This window comes from Haematobia irritans, chromosome 3 (assembly GCF_050003625.1).
Source record: "Haematobia irritans isolate KBUSLIRL chromosome 3, ASM5000362v1, whole genome shotgun sequence".
Classification (NCBI taxonomy): Eukaryota; Metazoa; Arthropoda; class Insecta; order Diptera; family Muscidae; genus Haematobia; species Haematobia irritans.
In genome coordinates this window covers 176708570-176725399 of record NC_134399.1, presented here as the reverse complement: position 1 = coordinate 176725399, position 16830 = coordinate 176708570, and the positions used below count along the sequence as shown (strand labels likewise).

Below are 16830 nucleotides of genomic sequence, written 5' to 3'. Positions count from 1 at the left end.
ATAATAATTCCATGAACTAAAATAATGTTAATTTTATTTTCGATTCGACCTTTTTAATTATTTTCAAACATCTATTGTTATTTTTGGGATTTTAAGGTCAGGTATTTTAATGCGAATAAAAGATTAATTTATTCCATTTTTGTCATCCAACGTTTCGCTGGTCGATTCCAGCATCTTCAGGGATGGTATTTTTATTGAATATTTAATCTTTTGTCAGGTTATTTTAAATTGGCTTTAGTGAAATAGAGAGTTCACTTTTTTTTGAGTGTAATGGGGCGAAAATGGCTGCTACACAAAAAGAGCTTTTTATTAAGTCGCATGAACTTCCAAAGAGTTAAAAAAATGATTAAAAGATTCTAATAAATTTCTGGTCAAATTGAACTAACTAATTGTGATGAATTAAATGAATTTTCAAAACTTGTTATAAATTACGATCTAAATTTGTTGAAAAAATATAAAAGATTTCGCAACATAAATTTTAGGATGTGCAAAATATTAAGGTCAAATTTAAGTAATGAAAATTTAATTAAAGTAAAGTTTATAATCTTTGGTTCAAATTTTTTTGTTTGTTTATTAAATTTTACATTACATACATTTTGAAAATTTGCGTCCCTCCATTAAAGTCATATGACTTTTAACTAAGGCAAATCTTCCTTAAAGTAAATAAACAATTTTTTGATATAAAGAAATCGTCTAAAAATTAACTGAAATACTAAATCTTTAGATATATCACAAAAAGAGAATGACCACTTGATAAATGAAATATTTATCTTAATTTTCATTTTATTTCTCATAAATATAAAACCACATAGGCAGTTAAAACATGTCTTTATATTAAAGAAATCTTTGGATCCACACTGAAAAAAAAGCATGCCCGGTTCCAAAGATTTTGTTTTTACTTTAAAAATTGTGGTATTGATTCCGAGCCAAAGAAGCGGAGAATACAAGTAAGTATACTTTTAAGACACAATTCTCCTTTAAATTTGGGTTTTGTGTATTTGCTTCTAGGAAGCAAATTTTATTTTTTGCTTTTTCAGCTTTTTTTCTTCATATGCTATCAAAGTTCTTTAAAAACGAGTTAACGACAACTTTATTTTCAAAATTAAGACTCGACTTTCAGTACTAATTATGCTATGTTTCAAGTAAAAAACGTCTTTAAAATAAAGTGTTGAAAAACATGTCCTATATTTGAACGGTTTTATGCTTTGTGGTCAAGATGCAAAAAGACAACAAATTTAAAGACAATTTCATTAAATTTAAAGAATTTTTCTGAATTATTAAAGTCAAGTTGACCTTAGCCCTAACATTTTTTCTTTCATGTTATGATACCCATTTTTAAGTGAAATCACTTAATTATAAGGATAATACGACTTCATTGAAAAGTTTATCGACTTTTGGACAAGGAAAAAAACTTTATATTAGAGAAATGAGTCTTCTGTGCTAAGCAAAATTTGCATTCGTATTTTAAAGACATGAAATCTTTGACCATACGACAATATTTTTTTCAGTGCAAGTACGAGAAATTAACGAATAGGCTTTAATAGGCTTTACTGTAAAAATTTAAAAATATCAAATTTTTGTTAAGATTGCGAGTTACTAACAGCTTGGCTGATAAGTCACTGGTCTAACAAAGAAAAACACATTTTTTTGATCAAAATTCGTTTTTATTATTCAACATAGTTCCCTCAAGAGCGATACAACGATTATAACGACCTTCCAATTTTTTGATACCATTTTGATAGTACTCCTTCGGTTTTGCCTCAAAATAGACCTCAGTTTCGGCGATCACCTCTTCATTGCAGCCAAATTTTTTCCCTGCGAGCATCCTTTTGAGGTCTGAGAACAAGAAAAAGTCGCTGGGGGCCAGATCTGGAGAATACGGTGGGTGAGGAAGCAATTCGAAGCCCAATTCATGACACTAGCCAACAGTCGTTTTGTGAATTGGTTCTAGCATATTTTTCTCATTGATTTTGACCTACTAAACACGAAAATGAGTTTTAAAAAATTTTTTGTCGATTGGTTTTCGAGATACAAATTTTTGAACTTTTTTTTTAATTTTTGGAGGTACACTTACAATTTTGAGCATATCTTTCGTCTTATTTGACCTGGGATCAACCCAGTGCTACTCAAATTAAAGAAAATTGAGCCGTCTACAACTCATTCTCAGAAAATTTTCAAATCGGGTAAGTAGTTTCGTAGAATATCAATTCTACTTTCTGTGCAAAATTTCAGGAGAATCGGTAGTAAACTTTGGCCTCTGTGGTCATATGAGTCTAAATCGGACGAAAGATATATATGGGAGCTATATCTAAATCTGAACCGATTTGGCAGATATTTTGCAAGTTTTTCGAGACTCATAAAAGATTCGGATGCAAGGAATTTGAATAACATCGGTTAATAAACATGCCAATTATCAGATCGGGGATAAATATATATGGCAGCTATATCTAAATCTGAACCGATTTTTTTCCAAAATCAATAGCAATTGTCTTTGTCCCAAAAAACGACCCTATGCCAAATTTGAGGACGATCGGACTTAAATTGCGATCTGTACTTTGCACACAAAAATACATGAACAGACAGACGGACGGACAGACAGACATCGCTAAATCGACTCAGAATGTAATTCTAAGACGATCGGTATGCTAAACGATTGGTCTCAGACTTTTCCTTCTTGGCGTTACATAGAAATGCACAAACTTATTATACCCTGTACCACAGTAGTGGTGAAGGGTATAAAAATTGACTGAATCAGTAAAATTTTTAATATAAACAATTAGTTTTTTAATTGACATTGGTGAATGATGTTATTATTCCCGTGACTGAAGAAATTTTAATTAGAAATTTAATGGATCTATTAATTTCGCTAATCGATTTGGTGAAAATAACAAAAAGTTGATCATGACTTTTATGTTTTTTTTTTTGTCAAAAGGTCGATGAGCTGGTTCTCGTCGTTCCTCCTACAATGACTTAACAACAATATTTTTTTTTTGCCAAAATATAAACATCATCTTAATCGCATTTACTCTCAACTTCCCATTAATCTTACCTGATGTGGTGCTATTGAGTCAATATCTGACAGAGGGCAGGAAGCTCGATGTTGTTGTTGAAATTTCGGTTGATACGGTTCCAGCATACGTATTTTGCCCCATCGATTAAAGAACAGGACAATGGCACCAACCCACAGCATTAGAACTAAACCAACAATCAGAACCTCTTCGGTTCGTACAATGATTTTTGGACCTGTAATATGAACAAAAGCAAGAAAACATTCAATTACAAACATAAATATTAGTCTAGAAATGAATGGAGAAAATATCAATCATCCGTGAGATGGAATGAAGCCCCAATATAACGAGGGGAAAATTAAATTTGCCCAAAGGATTTTGAATTTAATCCATCAACAGTGGATAAAAGAAAGCACATAAAAGTACACATATACAAATACACTGTCATCCTCTCACATATCATCTAAGGGTAACATGATTTGCAGCCGAACAATAAGCAAACAAGGCCCAAGAATTCTAACCACACACATGTTAATGTGTGTGTATGGCTGTGTGAGAGAGTGGTAAAATAGCGCAGGTTGGGTTTTAAAGCTAAATATCAACAATGGCTTCTTCGTTTGTGGTCTAAAGCAGACAAAACATCCACAAATATTACGTGAGGTTTCGTTTTTACTGAAATTTGTTGTTTGATGATGGCCTCAAATATGTTAGGGCATTGCAACCCAGTCAAGGATTTAATTTTATGAAATATTGAATAATTTTCATTTTCCATCGTCATAGTTAGATTTATGAACATCAAGGAGGATAATGAAAATCTACTATGTGTAAGACGCCATGTGGTCTTATAAAATTTGAATTAAATTTTATGCAATCACATATGCTCAATTTTGGTAGGTTAGCAAGTGTTTTGTCTGGTTAAGAGGGTACGATAAGCAAAATATGTAGAGGATTCATTTTATTATGCGGATTGCTTGTAACTTACAGTGAGAAGTGATATGAGCTCTCCTTGTAACAAGAACGAGGTACACTGGGATTTCTATTACGCCAAGGTCTTGCTTCGACCTAACACCAAAAAGTTTTTCAGCGGTGGATTATCCCACCTCAGTAATGCTGGTGGCATTTCGGAGTGTTTCAAAGCTTCTCTAAGTGGTTTCACTGCAATGTGGAACGCCGTTCGGACTCGGCTATAAAAAGTAGGTCCCTCGTCATGGAGCTTGACATGGAATCGGGCAGCACTCAGTGATAAGAGAGAAGTTCACCAATGTGGTATTATAGTCTAAGTGAGCCTGATACATCGGGCTGCCACCTAACCTAAACTACTTGGGCTTCTTAGAACCGTACTACTCGTATCAATCAATTTGCATGTAATTTGAAATCTAGAGGTATTTTACGACCATATCGGTGCATAATTATGTATAGCCCGCATACAAACCGATCCCCAGATTTGAATTCCGTACCTGGAAGGGGTTGCAAATTTCACCTGATACGGTTTAAATTTGGTACGTGGTATTAATATATGGCATCTAACAATCATGCAAAAATTGGTTCATGTCGGTCCGTAATTATATATTGCCCCCATATAAACCGATCCGGTTTAAATTTGGTACGCGGTGTTAGTATATGACCTCTAACAACCGTATAAGCCTATCCCCAGATTTGATTTCCCGCGCTTCCTGCAAGTGTAAGTGCGATCCGATTGAAATTTCGCCCTCTAATTATCGTGCGAAAATTGGTTCATATAGGTTCATAATTTTTATAGACTCCTTAATATAAACCGATCAAGAACTCAATTGGCTTATATAGCCAGCAAAAAAATTTGGAAGTTCTTCCAAAGGCACAACTTTAAAAGCACTTCCAGAAGATGCACTCCCAATGATGTTCTTTATGTTAACTACCCAGGAAGTTCTTTTAAATAATGGGTAATTTTAACTTTTTTTGTTTCAAATAGATTAAAAACAGAGTAAGAATTCGTAAAATGGTACAAATCATTTAAATTTTTACGAAAAAAATGCTAAATCCAATTTGAAAAAATTGTGAATTTTTTAAAATATTTGAGGTCAAACGTTTCCGAAAAGCGTTAGAATCGGCGACCGGACATATCGCCCAGAATGATTTTTGGGCTTTATGTCCTCCTTCATCGCGGTCATATGTCCCAGAATATAGGCGGTCAAAATGCCCAATATTTTATGGAGAAAATGAATGTCGGAATACAAATCAAAAACTGTCCTAAATGAAGTAGTTTTATTCCCTATTTTTAAGTACGGTATTTAATTCAAAATACCGTAACTAGAAAGACAGTGCAGATCTCGTGGTCTATAAGAAAATGCTAAGACAATTAGGAGAAAATGGTGCCAAACGCTTCACAAAGCCCCGAAGAACTCATAGCACTATGTGCCAAATCGGAGCATATGAGTGAATGCAGAATGTGCGAAAGTGTGCCGGAAAAGATATTTTAGCAAACCACTATTATGGAAGCCGATTTGGCATACAGTCTCTATGTGTTCCACCTTAGTAACTGAAATAATAAATAATATGGATAATGGAGATGTTATTATTTTATTGATGCCCCTTTTTCGGTTGTTCCATTTTATCTTATGGGTACAAGCAATGTTGTTGTTTTTTGATTTCAGCTTAAAACTATGCATTGACTAAACTACTAGTGTAGCTTAACCAACAGAGGAAAATAATGTTTGTCAAATTTATTTGGGCAAAGTCCTATAGACTGCAAGATGGTTGGATGGACGCACGTTTCGGAATTACCACATTCCTCATCAGCATCCTCTACTTGCAGCAAAACTATCAACCAACTATCAGAATAAATTCAGGCAGTTCATTAAATCCAACAATGAACCACACTTGAACCTTCCGAAAAAAGGTTTTGCATGATAGCCGGCTTATGCCGAAATAAATTCGTAGTACGAATTTCGTACAAACATATCTCTTTTCCTATGTCACTGTCAAATCATCGATTTGAGTGTAGTTGGCTGGGTTTATTTATAGCGTGATTCCTCTTTTTTTCATTCGTTTTGTTACTAATATTTACGAAGGTTACGAACGACATGTCAGAATAACTTTTTTAAAACAACTTAATAAAAAGAAATATGCAAGAACTTGAGGACAAACTGAATGTGATGAATTTAAAAAAGAATTCATTTTATTATCTTGTTCTAAACATTAAAATTGGAAAGAGATGAGATTATCGACGAGCTGCTGATAGGTACCTGAAAAAAAAAATCGCGCGCGCGATTTATTTCAAGTACCCATCAGCAGCACGTCAATCATCTCATCTCCCTCCAAATCGCGCGTTCGATTCCTTTTCCTCACATTCTTGCAACTTTCGTTTCATTATCTTGTTCCAAAACATTAAAATTGGAAAGAGATGAGATGATCGATGTGCTGCTGATGGGTACTTGAAAGAAATCGAGCGCGCGATTTTTTCACGTACCCATAGGCAGCACATCGATCATCTCATCCTGTTCCAATTTTCATTTTAAAATACATAATTTTCAATTCAGCTTTTCTCTGATTTGTTCAAAAGAAAAAAATAAGCATTTTCCGAATTTTCATGTTTCAATATATAAATTCAAATGTCTTTGAGCTTAAACCGAACTATTTTACGAGAGAAATAGATATTCGTAAAGCCACTTTAGCCGTTTTTCCATTTCTGTCGTACGCTGAGAAGAAAAATGGTCATTACGATCCAGCCAAAAACAATTAAAACAAACGTTGAAGCAAAGATATGCTAGTTTTACCTCTTCTTCCAGCATATGAAATAAAAACAGGATTCGATATTTGTCAATAAGAGGCAGGTTGGCTGATAAGTCCCCGGTCTGACACATAGATGGCGTCGCTAGTATTAAATGCATATTATTTTTATATAGTACCAACCTTCAAATGATTCGTGTCAAAATTTGACGTCTGTAAGTCAATTAATTTGTGAGATAGAGCGTCTTTTGTGAAGCAACTTTTGTTATTGTGAAAAAAATGGGAAAAAAAGGAATTTGGTGTTTTGATAAAATACTGTTTTCTGAAGGGAAAAAAATACGGTGGAAGCAAAAACTTGGCTTGATAATGAGTTTCCGGGCTCTGCTCCAGGGAAATCAACAATAATTAATTGGTATGCAAAACAGTACGATATATATAGCAGTAAGTTCGGCCAGGCCGAATCTTAAATACCCACCACCATGAATAAAACAGTTACCTTTGATAATATATAGCTGGTTACTTGATAATGTATAAAATAGGAATGATTAAATAATGCCATGATTTCATTTCAGATTCAAGCAAATTTCATGATCAGTGCGTCTTCTATTCCCTTAAGAAGTGAAATCGGTCTATATTGAGGCCTTACCAAATAGAGCGATAAAAACTAAATCCGTTACAATTTCAGGCCAATCGGATAAAAACTACGGTTTATATAAGCCCAAGGAGGTAAATCAGGTAATCAGTCTATATGGGTGTTATGCCAAAAATATGCACCGATACATAAAATTCAGCACACCTAGTTGTGGTTCTGAAAAACCTACAGAATTTAGACCCCAAATAGGAAGGCGGGTTTATAAGGGGGATATATCACAATGTATATCGACACACAATTTATTCGGAACACATATTTACGGCAAAATATTTTTAGAAATTTCCGCGTATAGTGGTATCGTCGAAACCTCATTTCATGAAAATCGGATTGAAAATATGGATTCTAGAAGCCCAAGAAGTTAAATCAGGAGATCGGTCTGTATGGGGGCTATACCAAAGCATGGACAGATACAGCCCATTTTCGACACACCTATTTGTGGTTCTAAAATACCTCTAGATTTCGAATATTAGGCAAATCTGATAAAAATAAGGTTTCTCGAAGCCCAAGACCCAAAATCGGGGGAGCGGCTTATATGGGAGCTATACCAAAACATGGTTTAACCCCCGAATTTGACCTGCTTGGACACAGAAAACGAGTTTGAGCAAAAATTAAGCAAGATAGCTTTATTGTTGAAGGCTTTGCGTGATTACAACAGACATCCAGACAGACAGACGGACATCGTTATATCGTCATAGAATTTCTCCCTGATCAATAATATATATACTTTATATAGTCGGAAATCGATATTTCTATGTGTTACAAACGGAATGACAAACTTATTATACCCCCATCACCTTTCTATGGTGGTAGGTATAAAAATATTCAAATAAAACTTTAATTGATTCAACAAACTTTTTAACTGAAAATTATTTTTTTAATTTCATCAATTAATTTGTAATTGACTTCCAATTAATTTTTTAATTGATACAATCATTTATACGATTGAAGACATTCCAATTAAAAAATTAATTGGATCAATTAATTTCGTGATTGAATCAGATTTTTTTGTATGTAGTAAACTAATTAAACAAAATTAGAAAACTCAAGTAATTCATCTTTCTAATTGATGCGTTATTACTTGGATCTCAGCCCGTCAGCGTACTCATTTCTCAAAAAAAAAAAATTAAATTCGTTTCTTTAGGCATACAGACATCCACATTCCCTTTTCGCGATATTTACTCGTAATTCAATAGAGGAAAAAAATGTTATAAAGAGGATTCCTAAAGAACCCCACAAAAACCGTGGAAAATTAAACAAATTGAATTCATCACGTAGGATTTTTTTTAGATGGAGGGAAAACACGAACTTGCGTTTATTTTTTCCATGGCCTGTTGGAAGAAGAGTAGGATGGAACATTTTTCAAAGAATTTGAATAACAAACATGGACATTTTCCGTTATTTTTGACATCACACAAAAATGACAAGGATGATGATGAAGATTTCCTTTTTTTTTTTCAAAATTAAAATGTCTCCATGGCTCGTATGTAAATGTCGTCATTACAGAGTAAGGATTAAAATTAAAATGAAATTTATTCAAAGAGCCCACAACCCAGCGGGAATATGTGTGTATGTGTGAAGATAGAAAAAAACCAAAGCAATTTGTATTGTTCTTTAAAAGGGAATACTTGGAAAATACTTTGCCCCAAAATTGCTTTCTTAGGGATGTAAAGGGCGAAGACCTTTAAAATCTCTGTTATATGATATGTAAACGATTTCCTCATTTTATGTAGAGGGATGGTAGGAGGTAGGAGACATCATGGAGCTTTTTTTACGTTTTCTTTAGGCAGAATGGACAAACATGTTGAAGCCCTCTTTTATAGCATTAGTTTGTCATTCCACTTCCATATGAAGTACATATACTCTTGGTCAGATTGAAATTCGGTTACAAGTCTTCAATGCCATAAAGGTGCTATTTTGCTGAAATTTTTGATACAAAGCCATTCATGGTCTTTGGGACAGTGATTGCAAGTAGAACCTCATAATTAGATGAATCTAAATTCCGGTCGCAATTATTAACCGCTTTTGATGAAATCGGTTAAAAAATGTATCGTCCTATTTCGACAAATGGGGTTATATTGGTAGTTTTTATTAACCCATCGTCTTAAAAGTTTGATCGAAATTCCTCCTCTATAAAAGACATTAAGAAGACATTAAGAAATTCCTCCTTTACAGAAGACATTAAGTCTGGAAATCGGTTCAGGTTTGGATAACGCTCCCATATACATGTATCGCCTGGGCAAAAACCAGGCCATGTATATGGCACAAAAGCACAAAAAGCGCGGTATAAACAGGAAAAAGTTAAGTGTTTTGGAAACTTCCATCTCTGTTATGCACACATGTTAAATTTTGTTAAGCCATTCCAAATTTAGTAGTTTGTGAACATATACTTGTATACTTGTCAAAGAAGTCAGCTGCACTGAAAGAGTATTGCCGTTAGTCCAAAGATTTCATGTCCTTAAAATACGAATTTCGCTTAGCATAGAAGACTCATTTCTCTAATATAAAGTCTTTTTCCTTGTCCAAAAGTCAATAAACTTTTCATTGAAGTGATTCGACTTGAAAATGGGCATCTTAATATGAATGACAATTCCGTTTTACTAAGGTCAACTTGGCTTTAATAATTCTGAAAAACTATTAAAAACTAATGAAATCGTCTCTAAGTTTGATAACTTTTTGTATCTTCAATTCAAAGCAATAAAAGCGTTCAAAACTAGGATACTTTATTTTAACTCTTTCACTACCGAAATAAACCTAATGTTAAAAACTTTAATTTTACTTCTGTTTCTACTTGTACTAACAGCATGTAGAACAAAAATTGTCATTTTGAGAACCTACTTCAATTACTTCAAGAGGTATATGAGCTTGTTCTGAAAACTTAATTCTAGAATTGTGACCAAATGGCCTTAAGAAAATAAGCGCTATTTGGCCTATAATATCGTTGAAAATCTGAGAAAAATACAAAAAAGAATTCGAAAAAGTATCAGCTATAGTTTTGTATGAATGTCCATTTACTAGAAACATGCAGTAGAAAAATTGTCTCAAATTTTCGTATTTTTCGTTTATTGTTAAAGAAGTTTATAAAAATGTATTTTAGTGCTCACCAATATGGAAAATATTTATAGCTTATTTAGGTTAAAGCCTCTACTTTAAAATAACATCGAGAAAAAAATCGGAACTAAGTGGGAAAATGGAATTTGGTGTCTTTTTCGAATGTCCTTCTAAGTGGACATCGGTAGTGAAAGGGTTAAAGACGTTTTTACTTTAAACCTAACATAATTTCTACTTGTAGTCGAGTCTGAATTTGGAAATTTAAGTTATCAGACGTTAGTCAAATAACGTTTTTATAGCACACGAAGAAAAAAACTGAAAAAAAATAAATTATAATTTTGATTCCTAGATTCCGGTGGAAACCATCACCGTGGTGCAATGGTTAGCATGTCCGCCTTGCATACACAAGGTCGTGGGTTCGATTCCTGCTTCGACCGAAAAAGTTTGTCAGCGGTGGATTATCCCATCTCAGTAATGCTGGTGACATTTCTGAGTGTTTCAAAGCTTCTCTAAGTGGTTTCACTGCAATGTGGAACGCGGTTCGGACTCGGCTAAAAGGTGATACGGTCAAAATTTGGTCAATATAAACTTGACGTATTTCTTTCAATTTTGCATTTAAAAAACCTGAACACCCCTCATTTTGAAGGTGTGTGTGTGTAGAATGTTGCTCCTATTTTGATTTTGGAATTCACTCTTCAGTTGTCAAAATGCCGTCCAAGCAAGAAGAGCAGCGTATCAAAATTTTGCTCGCGCATCGCGAAAATCCGAGCTACTCGCACGCAAAGCTGGCAAAATCGCTAAAAGTTGCCAAATCAACCGTTACAAAAGTAATTAAAGTGTTCGGGGAACGTTTGTCGACAGCCAGGAAGTCTGGATCGGGGCGAAATCGAAAACCGGAAGCCGCTGAGACGACAAAGAGAGTTGCCGGTAGTTTCAAGCGAAACCCTAACCTCTCACTCCGAGATGCCACAAATAAGCTGGGTGTATCGTCTACAACCGTTCATCGAGCCAAAAAACGAGCCGGACTATCGACTTACAAGCAGGTAGTGACTCCAAATCGCGATGATAAACCAAATACGACGGCCAAAGCGCGATCCCGGAGGCTGTACACGACGATGCTGACGAAGTTTGACTGCGTGGTAATGGACGACGAAACCTACGTCAAAGCCGACTACAAGCAGCTTCCGGGACAGGAGTTTTATACGGCAAAAGGAAGGGGAAAGGTAGCAGATATTTTCAAGCACATACAACTGTCAAAGTTCGCAAAGAAATATCTGGTTTGGCAAGCCATCTGTACCTGTGGCTTGAAAAGCAGCATTTTCATAGTTTCCGGGACTGTCAACCAAGAAATTTACGTGAAAGAGTGTTTGAATAAACGTCTGCTGCCTTTCCTGAAGAAACACGGTTGTTCCGTACTGTTTTGGCCAGATTTGGCCAGATTTGGCATCTTGCCATTACGGTAAAAAGGCCAACAACGTGCAGGTGGTTCCCAAGGACCAGAACCCTCCCAACACGCCAGAGCTCCGCCCAATTGAGAAATACTGGGCTATTGTCAAGCGGAACCTAAAGAAGACCAAAAAACTGCTAAGGACGAGCAGCAGTTCAAGGCAAACTGGCTTTCTGCGGCGAAGAAGGTGGACAAGGTGGCTGTACAAAATCTGATGGCAGGCGTCAACCGTGAGGCCCGGCAATTCCGATTTGGAAAAGCGAAAGCCTAACTGAATATTTTTCCTGAATTTTATACTAATTGAACTTGAAAAAGAAATTTAATTTGATTTTTTAAATAAACGATTTCACCGATTTACACGCGTTTTCCCTTGACCAAATTTTGACCGTATCACCCTTTATAAAAAAGCAGGTCCCTTGTCATTGAGCTTAACATGGAATCAGGCAACACTCAGTGATAAGAGAGAAGTTCACCACTGAATCACTGAATAGTCTAAGTGAGCTGATACATCGGGCTGCCACCTAACCTAACCTAACCTGGAATCAAGTACATAAAACTCTAATTTAAGCCAGGATTGTGTCTTAAAAGTAGCTTTACTTCAATTCTCCGCTTCTTTGGCTCGGAATCAATATCAAAATCATTAGTGTAAAAACAAAATCTTTGGAACCAAGCATCATGTTTTTCAGAGTGATAGCGCACAAGGGTTTCCACGGAAATTTAAGTGCAGCCGATGGTAATGGCGTGGGCCCCTGATTGCCGATAAATGCCGAATATTATAGGAAAAATACCCTAAAGACAGTTTTGAGGACTGGGCAGACAAATATTTTGGGCGCATGCCTGGAACATTCCAACTGGACTAAGCACTATGACAATCAGCACGCGTCAACCAAGTATGGCTTGAAAGGGAGGTTGCTTCATTTCTACCGCACAATGGCCACCATAATCTCCAGATCTTAATCCATTGGACTTTTGCGCCCGAGCCATATTGGGGAGTAAGATCGGCTCTATGAAATACCAAATTGTAGATCATATCAAAACGGTGCTGCGTCTAGAATGATCCAAAATACCGCAGATCCACTTTTGTACAGCGTGTGATGGCTTTGTTGGCCATTTGAAGGTCATAATTCGTGCCAAAAGTAGCCAAAAAAATCTAAACTGATTCTAGTATTTGACATTTTTCGCTTTTGAATAATAAAAAAAAACAATGGCAAAAATATAACACTTTACTTTGTTGCATTATATATCAGCCACCTGGTGGGTTATGCATTACTGCTGCATTCGTAGTATTCTCTTGGTTTAAGTTTATCACCGTCACAGATGCAAATTTGTCAGACCGCTCACACAATTTGGATCCACGAGAATCGAGTTAAAATAAATCGTTTTGTTTCCATATGCTTTTTAGACTAAGTACTTTTCAAACCATCCTCGTATAGAGAACATTTAAAGCTTTTAACAGAATATTACAACAATTTAATTTAATATATATGGATTTACCCATACCTTGTGAACATAAATTTTATTTGGTTGACAAAAGTTTAATATTTTTTTTATTAAATTTTTCAATAATAACAAAGTCTTGACTTGACTTAGGGGAAATTACTTGACGATTTTTTCTGGTAAGAAAAGTTTTTTATTTTTATTTTATATTGAGTAGACTGACTTACCTTGTGTTATCATATTTGTCGCATTCACTGTTTCTGTGCTGCTGAGTAGCTCTTCTCGGCTGCTCAGGTAGTCTGGATTCACTGGTGAGGCAGATGCAGTCTCTTCGATTTCCACTATGAAATTTGTACCTTTCCAACCAGAGCCCCATTCTAAATCAACGGCAAACAAAAAATATGAACGAAAGAAAAGAAAATTTGATAAAAAGGAAATTCTCCCTTGCCTTAACGAAAAAAAAAACAACTTTTTTGTCGCTTTTCATTTACCTTCTGACACTCCTGGCGTTGACTCCACACCCGCTAATATTTTCTCCAGTTTGAAAACTGCAAGAAGACAAGAAAGAAAACAAATATTGTGTACATTTATTACGAGACTTTTCACAATATTTATAAGCTCTTTGGGGCTCAAGTCAAACGTTTAAAATGATTTAAAGTTCAAATGAGGTGAAGAAGAAACTTTTTGTACGAAATTTGATACCGGAGGGAAGGTATTTTTAGACATTTATGACCCCCAGCCATAGGGACATATGGGATATTTATTACTTGTTACTAATATGTTTGTGTATTTACAGATTTATCTTAAAGTTTAATGTTAAAATACATTTATGCCATAATTTATAAATGTGGATGACTTCGAAGTTCTACAGGGGTCGTATATTTATTTCATAAAATCAACACATGAAAGGTTTATATCATAAAGTGAGATATTTAAGAAAAAATTATAGAATAAAATTACATGGCTTACACCTAAAGTAGAAATCATATGAAAACTACAAAATTAAATCGTATAATTATAGAACAGGTTTCCATTCTAATATATTTCTAAGTTCTGTATCTTAAAGCATCCATCCATCCGGCTAGTCTAATATTGTCAAAATTTTATTTCTATAGAAGATTTTGTAAAAATTTTATTTCCATAGAAGATTTTGTCTAAATTTTATTTCTATAGAAAATTTTGTCAAGATTTTGTTTCTATAGAAAATTGTGTCAAAATTTTATTTCTATAGAAAATTTTGTCAAAATTTTATTTCTGTATAAAAATTTTGTAAAAATTTTATTTCTATATCAAAATTTTGTAAAATTTTATTCCTATAGAAAATTTTTGGTCCACATTTTATTTCTTTAAAAAAATTTGTCAATACTTTATTTCTATAAAAAATTTTGTCAAAATTTTATTTGTATAGAAATTTTATTTCTATAGAAAATTTTGCCAAAATTTTATTTGTATAGAAAATTTTTTTAAAATTTTATTTCTAAGAAAATTTTGTCAACATTTTATTTCTATAGAAAAATTTTTAAAAATTTTAAATTTGTATAGAAAAATTTTTTAAAATTTTATTTCTAAGAAAATTTTGTCAACATTTTATTTCTATAGAAAATTTTTGGTCCAAATTTTATTTCTACAGAAAATTCTGCTAAAATTTTATTTCTATATAAAAATTTTATTTCTAAAGAAAATTTTGTCAAAATTTTATTTCTACAGAAAATTTTGCCAAAATTTTATTTCTATAGAACATTTTGTCAAAATTTTATTTCTATAGAAAATTTTGTCAAAATTTTATTTTATAGAAAATTTTGTCAAAATTTTATTTCTATGAAAAATTTTGTCAAAATTTTATTTTATAGAAAATTTTGTCAAAATTTTATTTCTATAGAAAATTTTGTCACAATTTTATTTCTATAGAAAATTTTGTCAAATTTTTATTTCGATAGAAATAATTTCAAAATTTTATTTCTACAGAAAATTTTGCTAAAATTTTATTTCTATAGAAAATTCTGCTAAAATTGTATTTCTATATACAAATTTTATTTCTACAGAAAATTTTGCTAAAATTTTATTCCTATATAAAAATTTTGTAAAAATTTTATTTCTATATAAAAATTTTATAAAAATTTTATTTGTATAGAAAAATTTGTCAAAATTTTATTTCTATAGAAAATTTTGTCAAAATTTTATTTCTATAGAAAATTTTGTCAAAATTTTATTTCTATGGAAAATTTTGTCAAAATTTTATTTTATAGAAAATTTTGTCACAATTTTATTTCTATAGAAAATTTTGTCAAATTTTTATTTCGATAGAAATAATTTCAAAATTTTATTTCTATAGAAAATTCTGCTAAAATTTTATTTCTATATAAAAATTTTATTTCTATAGAACATTTTGTCAAAAGTTTATTTCTATAGAAAATTTTGTCAAAATTTTATTTCTATAGAAAATTTTGTCAAATTTTTTTTTCTATGGAAAATTTTGTCAAAATTTTATTTTATAGAAAATTTTGTCAAAATTTTATTTCTATAGAAAATTTTGTCACAATTTTATTTCTATAGAAAATTTTGTCAAATTTTTATTTCGATAGAAATAATTTCAAAATTTTATTTCTACAGAAAATTTTGCTAAAATTTTATTTCTATATACAAATTTTGTAAAAATTTTATTTCTACATAAAAAATTTTGTCAAAATTTTATTTGTATAGAAAAATTAGTCAAAATTTTATTTCTATAGAAAATTTTGTCAAAATTTTATTTTTATAGAAAATTTTGTCAAAATTTTATTTCTATAGAAAATTTTGTCAAAATTTTATTTCTATAGAAAATTTTGTCAAAATTTTATTTCTATAGAAAATTTTGTCAAAATTTTATTTCTATAGAAAATTTTGCAAATTTTTATTTCGATAGAAATAATTTCAAAATTTTATTTCTACAGAAAATTTTGGTAAAATTTTATTTCTATAGAAAATTTTGTCAAAATTTTATTTCTATAGAAAATTTTGTCAAAATTTTATTTCTATGGAAAATTTTGTCAAAATTTTATTTTATAGAAAATTTTGTCAAAATTTTATTTCTATAGAAAATTTTGTCAAAATTTTATCTCTATATAAAAATTTTGTCAAGATTTTATTTCTACAGAAAATGTTGTCAAAGTTTTATTTCTATAGAAAATTTTTGGTCCAAATTTTATTTCTTTAAAAAAAAAATTGTCAATACTTTTTTTCTATAGAAAATTTTGTCAAAATTTTATTTGTATAGAAATTTTTTTAAAATTTTATTTCTAAGAAAATTTTGTCAAAATTTTATTCTATAGATAATTTTGTTAAAATTTTATTTCAATAGAAAACTTTGTCAAAATTTTATTTCCATAGAAAATTTTGTCAAGATTGTATTTCAATAGGGAAAGAATGTTGCTAAAATTTTATTTCTATACAAAAATTTTGTAAAAATTTTATTTCTATAATTATTATTTCTATAATTTCTATATATAGAAATAAAATTTTTACAAAATTTTTGTATAGAAATAAAATTTTAGCAA

The 16830-nt window shown here is 31.9% G+C and overlaps 1 protein-coding gene across 1 annotated transcript in view; it reads right to left on the bottom strand.

The window, feature by feature from the left end:
- Positions 1-16830, bottom strand: part of LOC142228676 (uncharacterized) — a 596821-nt gene that overhangs the window by 17400 nt on the left and 562591 nt on the right. The window contains exons 3-5 of the mRNA XM_075299164.1: positions 13789-13845; positions 13525-13674; positions 3050-3243 (exon numbers count right to left, since the gene is read on the bottom strand). Coding sequence (XP_075155279.1) covers positions 3050-3243; positions 13525-13674; positions 13789-13845 — 401 coding nt within the window. The remainder of the gene's footprint in view (positions 1-3049; positions 3244-13524; positions 13675-13788; positions 13846-16830) is intronic.